General features: G+C 43.8%; 1 protein-coding gene, 2 non-coding genes and 1 pseudogene across 3 annotated transcripts; all 4 read left to right on the plus strand.

The window, feature by feature from the left end:
• Window positions 1–4904: 4904 nt before the first annotated feature.
• On the plus strand, window positions 4905–5095 carry LOC115534942 (U2 spliceosomal RNA). Its single transcript, XR_003974400.1, has one exon. It is a non-coding gene; the product is annotated as a U2 spliceosomal RNA (small nuclear RNA).
• A 4373-nt stretch (window positions 5096–9468) lies between these two features.
• LOC115534740 (E3 ubiquitin-protein ligase TRIM39-like) lies at window positions 9469–12648 on the plus strand. The gene has a single exon (XM_030345922.1). The coding sequence runs from the start codon at window positions 9684–9686 to the stop codon at window positions 11304–11306; it is 1623 nt and encodes a 540-aa protein (XP_030201782.1). The 5' UTR covers window positions 9469–9683; the 3' UTR covers window positions 11307–12648.
• Window positions 12649–13994: 1346 nt separating this feature from the next.
• On the plus strand, window positions 13995–14185 carry LOC115534954 (U2 spliceosomal RNA). Its single transcript, XR_003974410.1, has one exon. It is a non-coding gene; the product is annotated as a U2 spliceosomal RNA (small nuclear RNA).
• A 2980-nt stretch (window positions 14186–17165) lies between these two features.
• LOC115534932 (uncharacterized) lies at window positions 17166–17344 on the plus strand (annotated as a pseudogene).
• The last annotated feature ends 2482 nt before the right edge of the window (window positions 17345–19826 follow it).

Raw genomic sequence — 19826 nt, forward strand, 5'->3', positions numbered from 1 at the left:
CAACGTGTTTCTTGTATTTTTTTGTTTTTCTCATATTTAATGCGTTGCTTCATATTTAAAGGCACCAAGTGCAACTTTCGAGGCTTAAAAATAAACATTCAATTTCTAGTCTTTTTTACACGTAGTAAGTTTCAATAACTCCATACCATTACATACCGACATTCAAGCAGCAAAGATGAGACGTCGTTGTGTGGTGAGAACTGATAGAAAATCGATAACAACAACAATGCCGCCATTTTCTTTATTTTTTGTAACCTACAATAAATAAAGCAGGCTTCCAGTCAATGGAAAAATGGCTTCTCCCCACCGGCGATTGTTGTTGTTTACGATTTTCTATCAGTTCTCACCACACAGCGACGTCTCATCTTTGCTCCTTGAATGTCGATATGTAATGGTATGGAGTTATTGAAACTAACTACGTGTAAAAAAGACTAGAAATTGAATGTTTATTTTTCATTGAATGTTTACATAAAGTTGCACTGGGTGCCTTTAACAATACATTGCAAAAATAACGAAATTTGTATCGGTTTCAAACGTTAGTCCGACTTCATTATTTTGTGTTGTTTCATAATCCTTATTGTTTGTGATGGTGTTCTCTTTATGTGATGAAGGTCAGGACACCCCCAGCGGACCCGGGACTCTGTGGTCTTTGGCACCGACAGTGGGGAAGGATCTGGCTGCGTTGCCGTGGTTACCTGGAAGGGAGTCAAACACACAGGTGTCAAGTGTGACCTCACCTCTCCCTCTGTCCATCTGCCTCGCCCTTTCCCGCTCTCCTGCTTTCCCTCCTCCCCCTCTCTCTCTCTCTCTCTCTCTCCCCCTCTCTCTCTCTCTCTCTCTCTCTCTCTCTCTCTCTCTCTCTCTCTCTCTCTCTCTCTCTCTCTCTCTCCCCTCTCTCTCTCTCTCTCTCTCTCTCTCTCTCTCTCTCTCGCTCTCGCTCCGCTCTCTCTCTCTCTCTCTCTCTCTCTCTCTCTCTCTCTCCCTCGCTCTCTCTCTCTCTCTCTCTCTCTCTCTCTCTCTCTCTCTCTCTCCTCTCTCTCTCTCTCTCTCTCTCTCTCTCTCTCTCTCTCTCTCTCTCTCTCTCTCTCTCTCTCTCTCTCTCTCCCAGAGACTTGACCCATTTGGGGAGGCGATGACCTCACTACTTTCTAGGGACACAATAGCTTTTGATGCCAGGTGGCAGAGAGGGGTGTGTGTGTGTGTGAGTGCGTGTGTGTGTGCGTGTGCGTGTGTTAAGTGGATAAGTGACGGGGGGTCCGGCGCCGCAGCCTTTAGTCACTGCCGCCCCTCCCCACCCCCCCTTCCCACCCCCCCTCCCCACCCCAACCTGTAACTGCTCTGTTGGGGTTCAGAGGGGGAGTGTGGGCTGGTGGAGTACTGCACTGAGGATCTCTCTCTCTCTCTCTCTCTCTCTCTCTCTCTCTCTCTCTCTCTCTCTCTCTCTCTCTCTCTCTCTCTCTCTCTCTCTCTCTCTCTCTCTCTCTCTCTCTCTCTCTCTCTCTCTCTCTCTCTCTCTCTCTCTCTCTCTCTCTCTCTCTCTCTCACACACACACACACAGCTTATTGTGTTTCGGGTTGAGGCCGGTTTTGGGTGAGTTTGGTTTCTAACCAAAACCGGGCATCTTCTAACCAGAGTAAACTCATACAGATAACCCTAACCCTAAACTCATACAGATAACCTAACCCTGACCCTAACCCTAGCACAACATAGATCCATGCCTGTCCTAACACTTTAATAAAGAGGATGTCCGACCTTATCAACTTTGCACACGTAGTCAACATCACAACCAAACCTCCAGCCAGCCTCACTCCTCCTGGTCGGTAACGCGTTGTCGAGTACGGCTTTGACGCGGCCCCGGAGGAGAAGCCAAGCCTGCCCCCTGCAGGCTATAAGGAGTATCGCACAGAGACTGTCATCCGTAGTCAGGTCCGGGTATACCACGAACCTCGCTGAACATAACCAGGCTTTCTTGGGAAAACCTGGCTCGACAGAGACGCAACTCGCGATCAGAGTTAAATGGTAGGCCTACTACGAAGCTCATTTAGGATTAGATTAGTCGAGCCAGGTTTTTCCGCTTTAGGTTCAACGCGGTTCAAGGTTCAAAATATCATGTATCATCATGCCTTTTACCCCCATAGATGTCGTGCCAGCACGCTCCTACGAACATGGGGCCAAGTCAAAAATAAATATAGGCTAAAAATATTATTCAATGTGGTCAATTGTAAGCATCCATTTTAATAATTTCAGGTGAATCTAGCCTATGATTTGCAATGGCCTAGGCTCCAACCTTAAATCTCATGTTGATTACCTGTAGCAAATAAAAAGATAACCCAAATTAATACGACTGGGAGGGGGACCGCTCCACCGCCCTTCACCACCTCGGAGGAGCTGGCCCTCGCCAATAACGAAGGTCGGCCGATGATGGTAGGAGTGGAAGGGGGGGCGTCCTCTGACCCCACTGCCTCGACATCCAAGGCGTTTGTAATGAGTATGTATTCATGTATTGGCAATGGACATAAATAATTGTCTTGCTCATCAAATGTGAAATTATGGAGTGTAAATGAATTGTGTCATTTTTAGTTGAAGGTATAACATTATTTTTGGAGGAGCCGCCGACGATCAATCTCCAATCATAGGCCTATATAACTATCGAAGCAAAGTGTCACGTATTCTTCTAAATGTTAAATTTTTGGAAAGAATGTCCCATAATAGGTTTTCCCCCTGATTCTTGCAGGAGACTGTCGGCCTGTGACTCCAGGGCGACTACGGAGGTGATTTTTCTTAACAATTCTCACAGCTATAATATGAATTTGTAGAATAAAAAATGCCTAGGCCTAATTGTGTCACTGACATAGAGGGTAAGTAAGGAATGAACACGGCACTTGACTATCCAAGGTTAATGTACGTTGAACGTGGGGCCACCTTTGAACTTGAAACACAGACACACTGCGCAACAGTAAGTGCACGGCTTCTTTGAGTAACATTGCCTACATAAGGTACAACAAGGACGATCAAATAACGAATACCCTCTGATGATAATCTGTATCTCTCATAAAGAATAACGTCAGACAATGCCAAGGGATCGGTTCTGTCCCGAAAAACCCTCTCCCCGGAGAGACGCTTGTACGATAAGTGCGCCGAGGTCCACGTGAACACCCATAAATGGTGACGCCATTGTCGGAGGAGGGGCTAGGAAGCTGCGCACGCCGATTTAAGTAGCCGATCTCCGCTGAAAAGCTGCTCCCGACCAGGTTTGGTTGCGAGCACAAGTCACCATGGTGATACAGCGACGCTAAGGAGCATTTCACGTGCAGGCATGAATATGTATTGAAATTGGGATTTAACATAACTAACATGAATACCTGTTGTGCGTGTGTATGTATTGCACCTATCTGTTCTGTTTAATGTTCGTTTCATATGAAAACACATGGTTATAATTACATAAATACAACAGGGTGGGGATTTCAACATACAGCCTTTCTTGATGTATATTTGCAAAGGGAAATATTGTAGGCCTACCTATTTTAGAACATTCTACTTTTCCTAGAACTTAACAATTATTCATAAGTATGTACTGTCATACCTACATCTCTGACGTTTATAACAAACCAAACCGTTTGAAAATCGGTTGAAAATGTATGGTTATTTAAAAAGTACATGAATCACTACCAACACGATGTTATGGGTGAGCAGCTTACTGTGGTAAGATGGCCGCCAGTGGTGACGTTCGACTCCATTGGTCAGCACCGCGGACGAGGCATCTAGTTAATATCCTATGAGAATCCTCCCCTCTTACACTTCTTATTTTCTTCTACGCAAAAATCGTCATATTGCGTAATCTTAAACAGGAAGTGTTGGAGATCGATACAGATCTTTCCAGTCTCTCTAGAAAATAAGGTAATGATGCACGACCATTTAAAAATATGAGTGGGTTTCTAACGATACAAAGCTTAATGGAAATGGGCTTTCGTGGTCCAGCTAACCCAGGCTTTGAGCACAGGAACAGCATACCCCGCTAACTCTCTAATCGAGGTTCGTAGTACAGGGCCCAGTCCTCAATAGCTTCTTCTACACGGAGTGGTGAACAGGTTTATCTGGGTTAGAGTCTGTCGTCGTGGTTTTACCACTCCGCCCATTACCAATGTAATCTGAACTTGTCTCTGTATGGAGATTCTTCATGAACCACATCCGGAGTGCAACCCGGTTTACCCTGTCTCTCCGATTCATACCTACCCCGAAACGATACCACATAATATCAAAATTATGCTTCAACAGTGTAGAACATTGATTTCAGATGTTTGTGTTCAGTTCATGCATTTTATTTGCTATTGGTTCATTGTTTGCATGGTTGAGGAAATCTGAAATTAAAACATAGCACACGGCATACCCTGAATTTAGCCTGGGATCTTTGATGCGCAAATACTAGTGAAGTTGCGCCGACCCATTAGTGACCACTAGATAGCGTCAGAGAGGCGGCCTCCTCGCATGTTTAGTGATCTAGGAATGATGCAAAAAGAGTTAATTTCTCATGGATCTACCTTTTAGCAAACTAAAACCATTTATAATGACATTAAATCATAGTGATCGTGCTCAGTGGGGATTGAATGTATGTATACGTATATGTATATATAATAGTTCACAATAAACGCGTTTGGCTTCCTCGGACACCATGATTGGCTTAGGGCTGCTGACGTCATCAGTGCCATTCATGCATTGCCTTGAATCACGGACCCTTATGCTCGTTATTTTTTGCGTTGAACGTAGTTTGATAACACGCTATATGTTGTTGACGCATAGTGGTACTTCTGTAGGCTTCTTATATTTAAGGGACGTTTTCCCCTAAAACCGCTAATGAGAGTGACACTTTTTGGAATTGGTGCTCTAAGTCGAACAATTTGTAGGTATCGCTTCTCGGCCTTTTGGCTAAGATCAAGTGTAGTATCTGTTCTTATCAGTTTAATATCTGATACGTCCCCTACCCGGGGACCATATATTAAATTGATTTTTGGAACTGGGAGATGGAAAAGGGGCTTGCTCCGTCCACTCCACGCATCGACCTGGTATTGCAGTACCTCCAGGAACGGTGCACCCCCTCTCACTGTTAATATGAATGAGTGCATTAAGGAGCTCACACTAAGCCCTAGAGACGATTGTAGTGCTCGTTTAATTATCTTTTCTGACTAAATAAGTATTGTAGTTCGGACAGTGCTGCTCTATCAGTACAATATTTGATTCGTACCCTACCCGAGGACATCTCTCTACTCTCTACAAATGTCAAACAGGGAGGGTTTGACATATAAGGGCGGTTGGGCGGTCTACAGCCGCAACCAATCATGAAAAAGATCCATATTTAAAACTCTTGAAAATCATCAGAGAGACACCTGGGGACATGTTGAGGCAGTGAATAAGGCGGAATCTGAATTAGCATTTAATTGTTTCTTTGTATAATGACTTCATTATCATTAATATCATTTATTTCGATTCCCCCATACAGTTATTAAGGACTTCAATACAACTAGTGAAGGAATATTTGTATCAGGGGGGGTTCAATGAATTTGTGAATAAAGTTCTTCACTTGCAGAGCGCGAGGGAACGCGTGTCAGCGAGCGTGTCGCTCGCTGCTCCTCGCGATCCCCGCCATACCGTTATAAACAATGCAGTATAAATTGTGAATTCTCGAGATCAACCTATTTTTAATTCAGCCCAATTAACTGCTGCATGGAGGCAACAAAAATAGTGTTTGTTGTCTCTGACTGAAGGTGAATTCGTCGGTCTGGTTCGTCTGTCCCAGAGCTATAGAGAGAGAGAGTTGCGACACGCTATGATCTCGCCGACAGGGTGGTCACGTGGTTGTCACGTGGTTCATGTAAGCCTCAATAGTTCAAAACACGTCGCGCTTTCAATGTTATTCTATGGGACGACAGCAGAGATTTCAATATTAAATGGTAAATATGAATGAAAAAATCACATACAAGTATTTGTCTGACTGTTATTGCATTATTGCATATTTGTAAATGTCAGTTTTACATTTAGAGCGGTAGGGGGGCAACTGAAAGCTATCTATAAGTACTATTACTTAGATACGTTTTTAAGTTTTGGAGGGAAAGCTTCACGTTCGTGTTAGCATACTGGCCTAACCTTAACTTGTACATTACATCTGTGTTGAAATCAAAGTATTCAAGATGTTCTACCATGATCATTTAAAGATATAAGCCACACAAAGTATCAAATATATTAAAGAATAACAACTCATTACGCTTGGATGAATGAAATTGTATTTTTTTTTATTAAACAATTAGTGTGACAAGAACAAGTGATTGCGATTGTGTGAACAGATTCAACAATGGACACAGCAGGGAACACTATATACTTAGGGCAAACCATTAACATATAACGTTGCAAATATACTATACTTTATGCCATTACAATACTTAGAATAGCCCTAGGAAATTCAAAATGGGTTTAGGAGGGAGGATCCTCGTTTGGTCATGAACTCTGACCTCTAACCTATTCTCAAAAGTCGGGGCATAAGTGGTTGAGGAACAGTTGTTAACCGCTCTGTGATCTTCAATGGTGTCATGGTTCATTGGTTACAACTAACATGTTATAGATCAATGGTCATACCATGGTTGGCTGTGCAGCATTTGGATGCTCCAATCGGTCCGAGAAGGGTTATCACGGCTTCCCCAAGGACCAAGAGCGCAGGGAGAAATGGATGGCAATGGTCAGCCGTCAAAACTTATTGACAGTCAGCAACAGTCAAAAACGATGTAACGTAATGTTCAGATCACTTGCTAGCATTTCAAAGGGCATAATAATTCTAAGTGTAGAGAATTATGACTTTCCAATGATATTTGAAGTGCAATGGAAACTGATATTAAAGCCTACCTACAGGTACACTTTGGAAATGACCAATTCAAAGCCACAAAAGTAGATAGGATGTTGAAGTTGAGGCCCGATGCCGGCCCAACAGTTTTCATCCATCGCCCTAAACCGAAGAGGAGGAAACCCCCTTCTGTGAGGGTGCCTCCGGAACCAAGTGCAACGGACCACACATATTGCGCCAAATTAAACTTCGGTATGATCCATGCAGCTAACAATATACCCCATTTCATGTAATTCAAGGATAGTCTACACTCCTAATGAGATTACATAATTCATATTTGTACATTCAGTTTAAAAAACAACCAGAAGGCAGGGATTCTCTGAGGATTTGCACACAATGTAGATAATCTACACATTTCTACCCAATTAACAATTGCCGGTAGATCCATTTATAAATTGTATTGGTTTCTGATTGTGGCAGATGATTTAATTCACATTACAGAAATGTTTTGCTTTAATTCATTTTCTTACATTGGAGATGACAGTAGTTGCAAATGCAAAGGCAAAATACATATAACAGCAACATTACCTTGTAATTGTTACAGAGATTGAGGGAGAAATTTAGGTGGATTTCAAGAGCGTTGAAAAGGACATCACAGGAGACAGAGAGAGCAATCAAGAGGCCACATTGCCAGGTGATTCAGGGGCAGGTGATCCAGTCGCAGGTGATCCAGTGGCGGGTGATCCAGGGATTTGTGTGCCGAGGGCCAGTCAGTCGGGGGTCAACAGTGAAGGAATAGCTTTTGCCAGGGCCAGCTGCTCCAGGGACCAGACTGCCAGGGACTGATGGGGCGACTGTGGAGGACCTAATAAGGCAACTAGAAAAGGAAAAATTAATGAGAAGGAGAGCAGAGAGGGCTATTGCAAAACAAAAAAGAATCAATTTGGCACTAAGAAAGAGAATCAATTTGGCACTAAGAAAGAGAAACAATTCTGTCAACAAGAAGTTAAAACGAAAAAGCCATACAGGTTAAATTCACCGCCCATCATAATCAGCATTGTTGAATCGGCGGCATCTGTAGGGCTTCATGTGCTGAACATCACCCTTTCCAGGATATAATTAAACAAACACTGTTATTTCTACTAGCTATCGCATCATAAAACCCGTCCTTAAATCCACCTAAATTATCCTAGTAATCCAACATAAATAACTAACTAAATAAAAGTTAGATTCACTAGTACTGAACTTTGTAATTGTTGGTGTAGATACCATCACATGGTGCAGTCGAGCTAACAAACTAGCAGGCAATCGGTCGTCTACCAAGATAAAAATATATATAATTACGCTGTGCATATACAAATAAATATCAATATATGCATCATAAAGGTCCTGATACAATATAGACAGTTGACAATTCAAAAGAGGTAGCTATTTAATAAATTTACCCCTGGAGATACCTTCACAGATGGTGAAGTTGAGCTAACAAACTAGCAAGCAATCGGTCGTCTACCAAGATGAATATATATATAATTACGCTGTGCATTTACAAATAAAGATCAGTATATGCATCATAAAGGGCCTCTGATACAATATAGACAGTTGACAATTCAAAAGAGGTAGCTATTTAATCAATTTACCCCTGGAGATACCTTCACAGATGGTGAAGTTGAGCTAACAAACTAGCAAGCAATCGGTCGTCTACCAAGATGAATATATATATAATTACGCTGTGCATTTACAAATAAAGATCAGTATATGCATCATAAAGGGCCTCTGATACAATATAGACAGTTGACAATTCAAAAGAGGTAGCTATTTAATCAATTTACCTCAGAAGTTACTCGGCGGCCAGCAATGGAAATGAACAGTCTCCTACGCCGTAAAATGGTTGTTTGGAACTATTCGAGGCTCCATACCCCGGAAGTAGGTGCTACAACGGAGTCCAATGGAAGTGTCGCAACTCTCTCTCTCTATAGCTCTGGTCTGTCCTATACGCCGGGTCACATGACTCGGGGTTAATAGCACAACCATAATAGCCAGGGGCGATTCTAGGGAGTGTGGGGGCCCTAGGCAGAGGATTGTTGACGGGGGGGGGGGGGGGGGGGTATGGAGCGATTGTTGATGGGTGGGGGGGGGGGGGGGGGGGGGGGGATGGAGCGATTGTTGACGGGCCCCCTTTTTTGGTTCTAGGGGGCCCCCTAGTAGTAGCCCGGGGCCCCAAACAATTGCGGGGCCCCAGGCAGTTGCCTGGTATGCCTAATGGGATGCGGCGCCTCTGATAATAGCACGTGTTATCTGGGCACACATTGAGAGGGTTGTTTGGTAAAGAATGTGGGGTAAATATTAGCCACAGTTTAATTCAAGTCAAATGTAATTGTATAGCTCTTAATCACAGTTAGGCACAAATCACTTAGAAATAATCAACATTCCTTGTTTTCCCGGGATCTCTGTTTCCTGTCTTTTAATGGTTGAAAATATTTTAATGCTGCAAAGAGGAGAACACACAGCGAATACGAGGTAGCCTAGAGAGTTCATGAATGTGCCCACGTTCAGGTTGAGACGTCAGGGAACTGGGTCCGTGGGGGCGGAGCCAGGGGTTGGTAGAGGAGCCAGGGGGTAGGGGCGGAGAGGAGAGGATGTCCTGTCGGGAAACGAAACTTAACATTCCTACAAACCAAAACCAACCGACGTGGAAGCAGTTCTCACTTTCAGGAGAAAAATAAAACGCAATTTGGAACAAATTGTCTGACAGACAGAAACCACAACAAGGTGAGTAAAGCAGCACAAGATATGGAATTGATGGAATTAGAAATATAAAACTGCTCAATACATAAACCTTATCGTCTATGTCTAGGAATGGCCTCTGCTAACACTTCCTGGTCTGAGGAGGACTTTTCATGTTCCATCTGTCTGGATGTGTTCAGCAGCCCGGTTACCACAACATGTGGACACAACTTCTGCAGAACCTGTATTACAAAGTTCTGGGATGAACAAGTCAAGTACAAATGTCCTATTTGCAACCAGATTTTCGACACAAAACCTGATCCACAGGTCAATAGCCTCTTATCACATCTGGCTGCTCAGTTTAGAACAACCGTACGAGTTAAAGAGCAGCCTTGTGTTGAACCAGCAGAAGTTCCCTGTGACTTCTATAATGGGACCCAGCAGAAGGCCGTGAAGTCCTGCATAGAGTGTTTTATGTCTTTCTGCCAAACCCACCTGGAGCCACATCAGAGAGTCGCAGTCCTGAAGAAACATCGGCTGGTCGAGCCTATGGACCGTCTGGAAGACAGGATGTGTAAGAAACACAACCGACTTCTGGAGCTCTTCTGCCCGACTGAACAGGTGTGTGTGTGTCTGTTGTGCACAGAGACAGACCACAAGTCCCATCCTGTTGTACCTCTGAAGGAGGAATATGAAGTGAAGACGGCCCAGCTGGGGAAGAAAGAGGCTGAAGTTCCGCAGATGATCCAGGAGAGAAAACAAAAGATTAAGGAGATCAAAGACAGAGTAGAACTGAGTAACAAAGATGCAGACAGAGAGATAGCTGATGGTGGGCAGGTCTTCACTGCTCTGATAGGCTGTGTTGAAAAGTGCCGGGATGAATTCAACCAAACGGTTCAAGAGAAACTGAAATCCATAGTGAAACAAGCTGAAGACCTCATCAAAGAGCTGGAGCAGGAAATAGAAGATCTGACCAATAGATGCTCAGAGGTGAAGCAGCTCTCACACACAAAAGACCACCTCCACTTCCTCCAGACCTTCAGATCCCTGAAGGATCCTCCACCCACCTGGACGACAGTGGGGGTCCGTCCTCTGTCATACGTAGGGACCTTGAGGAGATCCCTGGAGCAGCTGGAGGAGACACTGAACATGGAGATGAAGAACCTGCATGATGATGCTGAACTGAAGAGGGTCCAGCAGTATGAAGTAGATGTGACTCTGGATCCTGATACAGCTGCTTCCAGTCTCATCCTGTCTGAGGATGGGAAACAAGTACATTGTGGAGGTGTGAGGAAGGTACTCCCAGACAACCCTAAGAGATTTACCAAATATATATTTGTCCTCACCAGGCAGAGCTTCTCCTCAGGGAGATTTTACTTTGAGGTCCAGGTTAAAGACAAGACTGCATGGTGGTTAGGAGTGGTCAGAGAGTCCATCGATAGAATAGGTGGGAGCATGTGGACCCCTGAGATGGGTTACTGGACTCTTCACTACAACAAGGATGGGTTGGTGTTTAAAGATAACCCTCCTGTCCGTCTCCCTCTGAGAGCTGGGCTCCAGAAGGTGGGGGTGCTTGTTGATTATGATGAGGGTGTGGTCTCCTTCTATGATGTGGAAGCCAGGGTTCATATCTACTCTGCTACTGGCTGCACCTTCAGTGAGCCTCTCTATCCATTCCTCTGCCCAGGCCGCCATGGTTATAGAGGTAACAACTCTGCCCCCCTGATCATCTCACCTGTCAATCAAACAGACTAGGACCTTTGTTTGATAATAAAACAAAGAAACAACCAAAACAACTAATGTTGTTTACTGAATTAGAATCTCTACTATGTGAGGTCTGAGAGAACTGCTTTAATGTCGTACCGCTGACATTTAACGAGGAGATGTTCTTTAAGAACATGATCACAGTTGTTGAATTCAACCCATTATGAATGGTTAAATTACACATTATATTTTGTCTGTTTTGTTTCCAGATCTTTTTACACATTTAATGCTATAAAGTTGTTAACAGTTGCAGTTATATAGAACATAAGAGGACTAACATGTTAAGAGGACTAATTTGTACAAAATAATAATTGTAGTTTTTTAACATTGCCATCTGTTTTAATTTCTGAATAGTGAATGACAAAAAAACACAATGTCCTTACACGTTCATTGAATTTTTTTAATGTGTAGGCCTAAATACGTTATCTAAAATAGATACATTCCAGTCTAGTGTCCAGTAGAATCACTGTCTCAGGGTAATACAAAAAATAAATGTGTTTGTTGCCTCAAACCTTTATTTTGATAATTTCGAGATTGATGGAACGTTTTATATCAAGAATTTTAAAAGTTGGTAGTTGATGAACCAGTAAAACCTAATCTCACCATACAACCCTTCATGTATTCAACACTTAAAGAAGGTCACAGTGACTACATGTAGAGATTCTCCCCATGTGTGTGAGTACCGTGACTTTTTCTTGTCTTGTCACCTCTCCTCTCTTCTCCTCTCTACCTCCTCTCTCTTCTCTTCTTCCGCTCTCTTATCTCTGCTCTCCGCTCTAGCTTATAGGATTGTGTTGTTCATTATTGTCTTTCATTACGCATTAAGTGTGTTCACATGTCGAAAGTCACCCCATATAGATGAATCTAGAATAGATGTTGTACAACTGAACTCCCACTGGGTGAGTTCGGCTGTAGTGAATCACTATGGTGACGGTGACGCTCCCGCTCGTGCGGAGTCCTCCTCCCATAACCACGCCCACTGACTGCCTGGACGACGCGAGGAGAGGGAGAGAGACCCCGAAGCTGTTGGCTCGAGAGCCGTGGACCTCGATACCTATGAGCGGCCAGCAGCATGGGAATGAACAACCCCAGCCATCATCACACGTTTGAATATGTGTGTCAACTTCTCCCTGATGGTCTGAATAAGTCGCAAAGTGTGTCGTTAGTCGCCTTTTAAATAAAGTCGCAAAGAGAGTCAATGATACGTGAACAACTGTTAATGATCTGTAATGTTTGATAGGCCTACTATTATTTTACTCATTCTGTTTATTGTGCACTTGTACTTTTATTCGTTGTTAAAGCATAATACTAATAAACAACTCAGTCGAACCAACTGAATGTTCTCGTGTATCCTTTAGTACTTGCTGTCTTCAGAGCTTGGTCAAAATAGTGTTGCTGTGAATATGTGAATGGCATCTTCACTATGTTAAACCATATTTTAAAAGATGCACATGTTCCTGTCTGCCTGTTAGCCCTGTAATAGTCTACAGCTGTGGCTCGTAGGTTAATTGAGCCACACCCATTCTGGTGCTCCTTAAGAGGGCCAGAGTTCTACACGGGAGGGACGTTTGAGTTGTGCAAGTGACTCGACTGTTGTGGTATTGTTTGTTTTAAGTAAGAATATGTTTTTCACCAACAACATTGTGCATGGAGTTGATTGAAATTGATACCGGTGAGACACGTTATCGAAAGAAGATGTGAGTAAATTAATTTCTATGCTTTATTTAGACAATATCATATTGAAGCTCATGTAAATACCTTATTGGACTACATATTTGTATTGCTAACACCAGTCCTCAATAGCTTCTTCTCCACGGAGTGGTGAACAGGTTTATCTGGGTTAATCTGTCGTCGTGGTTTTACCACTCCGCCCGCCATTACCAATGTAATCTGAATTTTTATCTGTATGGAGATTCTTTCATGAACCACATCCAGAGTGCAACCCGGTTTACCTTGTCTCTGAATAAACCACGTTTTGATCCGTTAACACTCCGATTCATGACCTACCCCGAAACAACGATACCATCAAAATTATGTTTCAACAGTGTAGAACCTTATTGATTTCAGATGTTTGTGTTCAGTTCATGCATTTTATTTGCTATTGGTTGATTGTTTGCATGGTTGAGGAAATCTGGAATTAAAACATAGCACACGGCATACCCTGAATTTAGCCTTGGTTCTTTGATGCGCTAATAGTAAATAAACTGCTTAGTGAAGTTCTGCCGACCTATTAGTGACCACTAGAGAGCGATAGAGTGGCGGTTTCCTCACATTTTTAGTGATCTAGCAATGATGCAAAGAAAGAGTTAATTTCTCATGTATCTAACTTTTACCGAACTAACACCATGTATGATGGCATCAAATCATGGTGATCGTGTTCATTGGGGATTCACTGTATTATACATAATAGTTCACAATAAACGCGTTTGGCTTCCTCAGACAGACTGATTGGCTTAGAGCTGCTGACGTCATCAGTGCCGTTCATGCATTGCCTTGAATCACGGACCCTTATACTCGTTAATTTTTGCGTTGAACGTAGTTTGATAACACGCTATATGTTGTTGACATATAGTGGTACTTCTGTAGGCTTCTTATATTTAAAGGAAGTTTTCCCCGTAAAACCGCTGATGAGAGAGATATTTCTGGGAATGGGTACTGTAGGTCGAACTTATTGTAGGTATCGCTTCTCGGCCTTTTGGCTAAGATCAAGTGTAGTATCTGTTCTTATCAGTTTAATATCTGATACGTCCCCTACCCGGGGACCATATATTAAATTGATTTTTGGAACTGGGAGATGGAAAAGGGGCTTGCTCCGTCCACTCCACGCATCGACCTGGTATTGCAGTACCTCCAGGAACGGTGCACCCCCTCTCACTGTTACTATGAATGAGTGCATTTCAGAGCTCACACCAAGCCGTCAACACGACTGTAGTGCTCGTTTAAATATTTCAGTTTCTTAGCAAATTTTTGTTTTGGTTTAGACTTTGATGTCGTCTTTGTAATTGAAACAGCTTAAACGTTGTCGAAAAAGGTTACGAGGGGATATTGGTGACCTTGGGTGTCTTGAAAGGCACCTCTAAATTAAATGTATTATTATTTAATTTATTTGATTTTATGCCGTATTTAGACCATATGATGTTCAAGCTAACATAACATCAGTGCGTCATTCGACCACAGATTTGTTGCGCTAATACCAGTCCGGAACCACTTCTAGATGAATCAATTCCACAATGTAACACACACACACACACACACACACACACTTCTCGGCCTTTTGGCTAAGACAGTGATCCCCTCCGTTGTCTGTCTATATATTGCCTATTTAGTGGCAAATATATAGCAGGTTAGGAGGATATTGCACCATCTTTTTGGTAAGTTGGGGTCAAATACCAGTTGCTGATACCCTTTACCAAGAAGACCATTGTCCAGTTCGTTTAAGGTAAGGGGATTTTATTGTTGCCTGTACTACCTTGTTTATTCACTGTTTTATTGCTTTTAACCTCTTAATTTTTTAAGAGTGTGGTGTCTCCATCATGTCGGTTAACCCTTCCGGCATGAGGAGGCACCACAGTGTACGTTTTAAGTTTAAGTCAATCAATGGAATTTTAATTCAGATGTCCCGGCTTGATTTTTCAAGGAAGCACATCCAAGGAATCCTGAAGTTTACCGGAAACGATTTGAATTGTATTCTGACTCTGCCCTTTAACAAAGGATTCGATGTTAGCTTCGCAGCCGCAACAACCCTCAAAGAATTTTGGACACGCTACGACACGGTAAAAGACCAGTTTTCAGCATTTGAAGTGGAGAGACTAAATGACGATTCCATTAAAACCGTAATCGTCAGGATGTTCAATGAAACTGTAAATGCTGATGATATTTGTATATGGCTGGCAAGATACTGCACTGTGAGGGCCCAGGCCACCAAGGTGAGAGATTAGGATGGCATCTGGAACTGTTCATGGAGGGTCCCCATACAACAATGGCGGGACCCACATGGCTTCCAGGGCCTGAAACATCTCCCATCCATGATGGCTCTTGGAGAGAACAGGGGCTACATTCACTACCAGGGACAGCCCAAGCTCTGCCACAAGTGTGGCGAGCAAGGGCACCTGGCGGAAGCGTGTACCAAGGTGTTGTGCGGCAAATGTAGAGAAATTGGACACTCTTTTGAAGAATGTACCAATGGCAGGAAGTGCAACCTCTGTGGAGACTCAAACCATCTCTTCAGAGATTGCCCAAAATCTTTTGCCAACAAAGTAAAACAAAATGCAAGGAAAGTGGCAGACGGGGGTGCACAAACAATTAAAGACACCAGGCTGGAAAAAATTACTCTGATTGGGGGAGAGGGGGAGGGGCCTGAGGTTGCCCCACCTAGTGGTGAGGTGAAAGAGGGTGGTGGGGCCCAGGCAGCCGGTGGAGCGGAGATGGACTCCACTTCAGACTCTGACGAAACCGGGAGTCTCGAAACAGTCGGCCGGTCGGAAGAGTCTGAAGTGGAGTCCAGTGAAGCCTCCCTCCCAGGAGCCCAGCCTGGGAAGAGAGCAGTGTCGGAGATGTCCTTGGAAAATGACGGAGCCTCGGAGAAAAGGGGAAGAGCTGGCTCCTCAGACAGTTCATCTGTCGGGGAGCCCAGAGTCTTCCCGAACCACCCCCCCAACACTCTCTCCTTTTTACACATGGCACTGCAGTCAACCCCAAAGGACTCTGTTTTAAACCATGCTCGAGTCTGGGAGGGGAATGAAGGAGACTGAAGAACCCCAGACCGTTTTTAGTCTTTTGATCATAGAACACCAGTATCATTTAACTTGTCACAATTTTACGCTGTTATTAAGAAGTTTTTTAAAACATTTTAACCTTGAATACGAGGATTTAAATGTTTTAACAAACTATCGTTCTATAATCACGGGGTTGCAGGAGCGGGAACCAAAGAGTCCAGTGCGCGGGCAAACATACGGAGAGCCAACAACAGTAAGGCACAATGTGAACCATCATGCCCTCTCCAACAGACTCCGAGATCCTCCCAGTCAGGGCCGTCATGCACTCCCGGGGGATGGCTGCATCCCCAACCTGCCCTCGGCCAGGTTCTGGCGCACCTGAGTCGGTGAGGCACCGGTTCTGGGAGTGCAGTGCTGCTGGAGACCAGTGGGCAACGGCCGGCTCCCTGCAATTCCCGTACTTTCCAGCAGGGGAGGCCCAGACAGCCCAAAAGGTGCTGTATGGGGTGAGCCAAAAGAGTCAGCTACCACCAGACTTTCCCAAGCAATGGCTCACCCTAGCCGCCATAAAATACGCCATATGGGCCTCCAGAAACCTGCTGGTAAGAAAGCACATGCAGATCCCCCCCGTGGCTGTGATCCGGAAGGCCGCAGCAATGGCCCAAGTGGCCGGTGCTGCAGGCGGCAGGCCTAGGACACGGCCACAAAGAAGAATCGCCTCTGTGCCCATTCGGACGAGGGAGTCGGAGCCACACGCGGAAAGGTCGAGGCAGCGGCGGCCTGGCTCTCCGGGAGAGGCAGGTGGGAAGGAGCAGAGAGGGGAGGAGATCCTCTGAGCCACAGGTCCCGAGAGACCAATGCTGTTGGAGAGAGCAGGATGGGCCGTTTTTATGTTTTGAATTGGGCTTCCTCCCGTCCCTGCACAGCTGTTTTTTTGAACCATGTTTTTTTAAGCATCACAATGATTTTATAAAACAACAACGTATCCATGTATTTAATTATATTTATATACCTTTTATTCACAATGTGATGGTTTTATACTTGTTGTTTAATTGAAATGTTTTTAAGTGTGTATGCTTTTAAAACAATGACCCGTAGAATGTGATAAGAAAGTTAAATGTAGTAACTTGTGTCAATAAATTTTTTTCAAATGAAAAAAAATCTGTTCTTATCAGTTTAATATCTGATACGTCCCCTACCCGGGGACCATATATTAAATTGATTTTTGGAACTGGGAGATGGAAAAGGGGCTTGCTCCGTCCACTCCACGCATCGACCTGGTATTGCAGTACCTCCAGGAACGGTGCACCCCCTCTCACTGTTAATATGAACGAGTGCATTACGGGACTCTCACCAAGCCGTCAACATGATTGTAGTGCTTGTTTAATTGTTCATCGTTTCTGACCGAAGTATTGCTTTGGTTTAGTCTTTGACGTTGCCTTTTTAATTGAAACTGATTAAACGTTGTCGTAAAAGGATACGAGGGGATATAATTGATTTGATTTTATGCCGTATTTAGACCATATGATGTTCAAGCTAACATTACATCAGTGCGTCATTCGACCAAAGATTTGTAGCGCTAATACCAGTCTGGAACCACTTCGAGATGACACACACACACACACACACACACACACACACACACACACACACACACACACACACACAGGTTAATTTGAATGAAGACTTTCTTCATTCTGAAGTATGAATCTAAATCAGACAAATCCCTTTAAAATGAGGGATGTCATTAAATATCAAACACAGAGCTGAAATAGACTCTTACTGTTACCAAAGCGACCCGAGCGCCCTCTGGCAGAGGGCGCCGAACCTGCGTTGAGTTTTACTTATTAGCTTATTAGCTTGGTAAATCGGTTGCATCTGGTGCGTTTCACTTAAGAGGGAACCGGGCAGTACGTTGGAGTTCTTCACTGTTTGGCCTAGTAGCGTCTTCCAAACGCGGTATGTTGTTGTGTTCCCAGAAACCAGAACGTGTGTGTAATGTTCTGTTGAGCTCTGTTGTGACGTATTTGTCATTTCTTCCTGTTTCACAGGTTAAAGACTTTTTGAAGTAAAGAGGAGCATCTCATCTGGACCTTATGTGAGTAGAAATGTGTAGCAAAGCGCAGCTGCGTGAAGGAAATCTGGGATTCTGGTGGTTAAACTCATTTGAAATTTAAATAATGATTATTCTACCTGAAACATTTTAGAGACTATACATTCAAATTTGTCAAAGTAAAAAGTAAATCACTCTTGGCTAATGACAGTCAAATAATTAGCTACTTATATTAAAAAGCTGGATTAGTTAATTATCTTAAACATGGTTTAAAAGTTGGATGATTCCTAAAGCCCTGAATTTGTATTGTCATTCATTTATCTGATTTTAATGGAGATGGTAGATGTTGAACTGTGTTCGAAATTTGGGGACAATAATGAGTACTTTCATCCTTCCATTCCTTGAAAGGTCTATCATGGATATTTTACTGCAGTTCTGTGAGTATCCCAACTTAACCATGAAGATGAACTGCGAACTGTAAGTCAATAGTTTCTCATTACTCTTGGGCACATTGCTGTATTTTGGCTTCCTGGTGAGTTAACCCATTAGCTGAAGGTTGATCTGAGTAGTAGGGATGTTTTATTGGTACATGGGCTACTTAGGCATTTGGTTTTTGTTGGTTTTAATGGTTTGTTAAAACGGTTGCAGGTTCTAAGTTATTGTTGTAAGCTGGAGTAATGGGTTGGGTTCTGATGTCTTCAGTCTTCTTCCCAGCTACTCTCCTGAGCCCTGCATCATCTTCACATGAGTGTTTCTTTACTGATGAGGGTGTGGTCTGAGTGAGCAGAGGTACATGCTGGGATACAGAGCTGTCTGAAGTCTACAGGTCTGTAGACACGCCCCCTCAGGGGAAACCGAGTGTTTGAGAAACCGCCATGACGTCGGTTACATGGACTAGAATGTTCTTCAAGATGGAGACAGGGATTCAGAAGGAGAAACACCAGGGGGAGATGAGGGGGCTCCTCATCTCAACGACTAAAACACAACTTCAGTCTGACACCGAGAACCATGGAACACATTCAACAGTCCCCTCCAGGCATCGTGACTCCTCAGGAACAGTTTCATTTCCAAGAAGGTCTTATTTGGGGCCATTCCAAAGATGGATCCTGCTCCTCAAGAGCCACCCCCCTCCACTGGGTGGTCTTCTGAACAGATGACCTCCTTCCTGTCCTCAGGCTGACTGAAGCTGCACCGTTTGCATCTGTGAAGGCCCCTCATTCAGGAAACCACTGGACTACAAACACATGACTTCAGAGACGTTGAATCAACGTGGGACACATTTTGGAGACACGAAGCATAATCCATCACCAATGTGGGACGCCACTGAAGAATGTTTCACATAATTTATGTCTCTGGAGACAATGATTATTCTGTTCTGGGTGTCCTGGCAGGAGTCTGGGGTTGGATGATGGAATGTTATTTGGCAGGAGGTTTTTACCCTGCATGAGTGTTGGGCCCTTTATGGCTCAGTGGTGTGGGCATTGGGTTCTACATGTGTTTGGTTCTATCTGGCATGGGGTTCTACATGTGTTTGGTTCCATCTGGCAGGGGGTTCTACGTGTGTTTGGTTCCATCTGGCAGGGGGTTCTACATGTGTGTCCCGGGTCCTACGTGTGTGTGTCCTGCTTGCTTTGACAGTGATGATGTTCATACGGGGGTCTGTGTGGTTGGCTTGGGGTATTGGAAAGGTCAACTAAATCATACCTGTTGGACGGCCACATGTTTACCTGAGGCCTCCAGTAG

Source organism: Gadus morhua, chromosome 21 (genome assembly GCF_902167405.1).
Source record: "Gadus morhua chromosome 21, gadMor3.0, whole genome shotgun sequence".
NCBI classification, from domain to species: domain Eukaryota; kingdom Metazoa; phylum Chordata; class Actinopteri; order Gadiformes; family Gadidae; genus Gadus; species Gadus morhua.

What these genes read in the sequence shown, in the direction of transcription:
- LOC115534740 (XM_030345922.1), top strand. Translation starts at nt 9,684, where the DNA reads ATGGCCTCTGCTAACACTTCCTGGTCTGAGGAGGACTTTTCATGTTCC.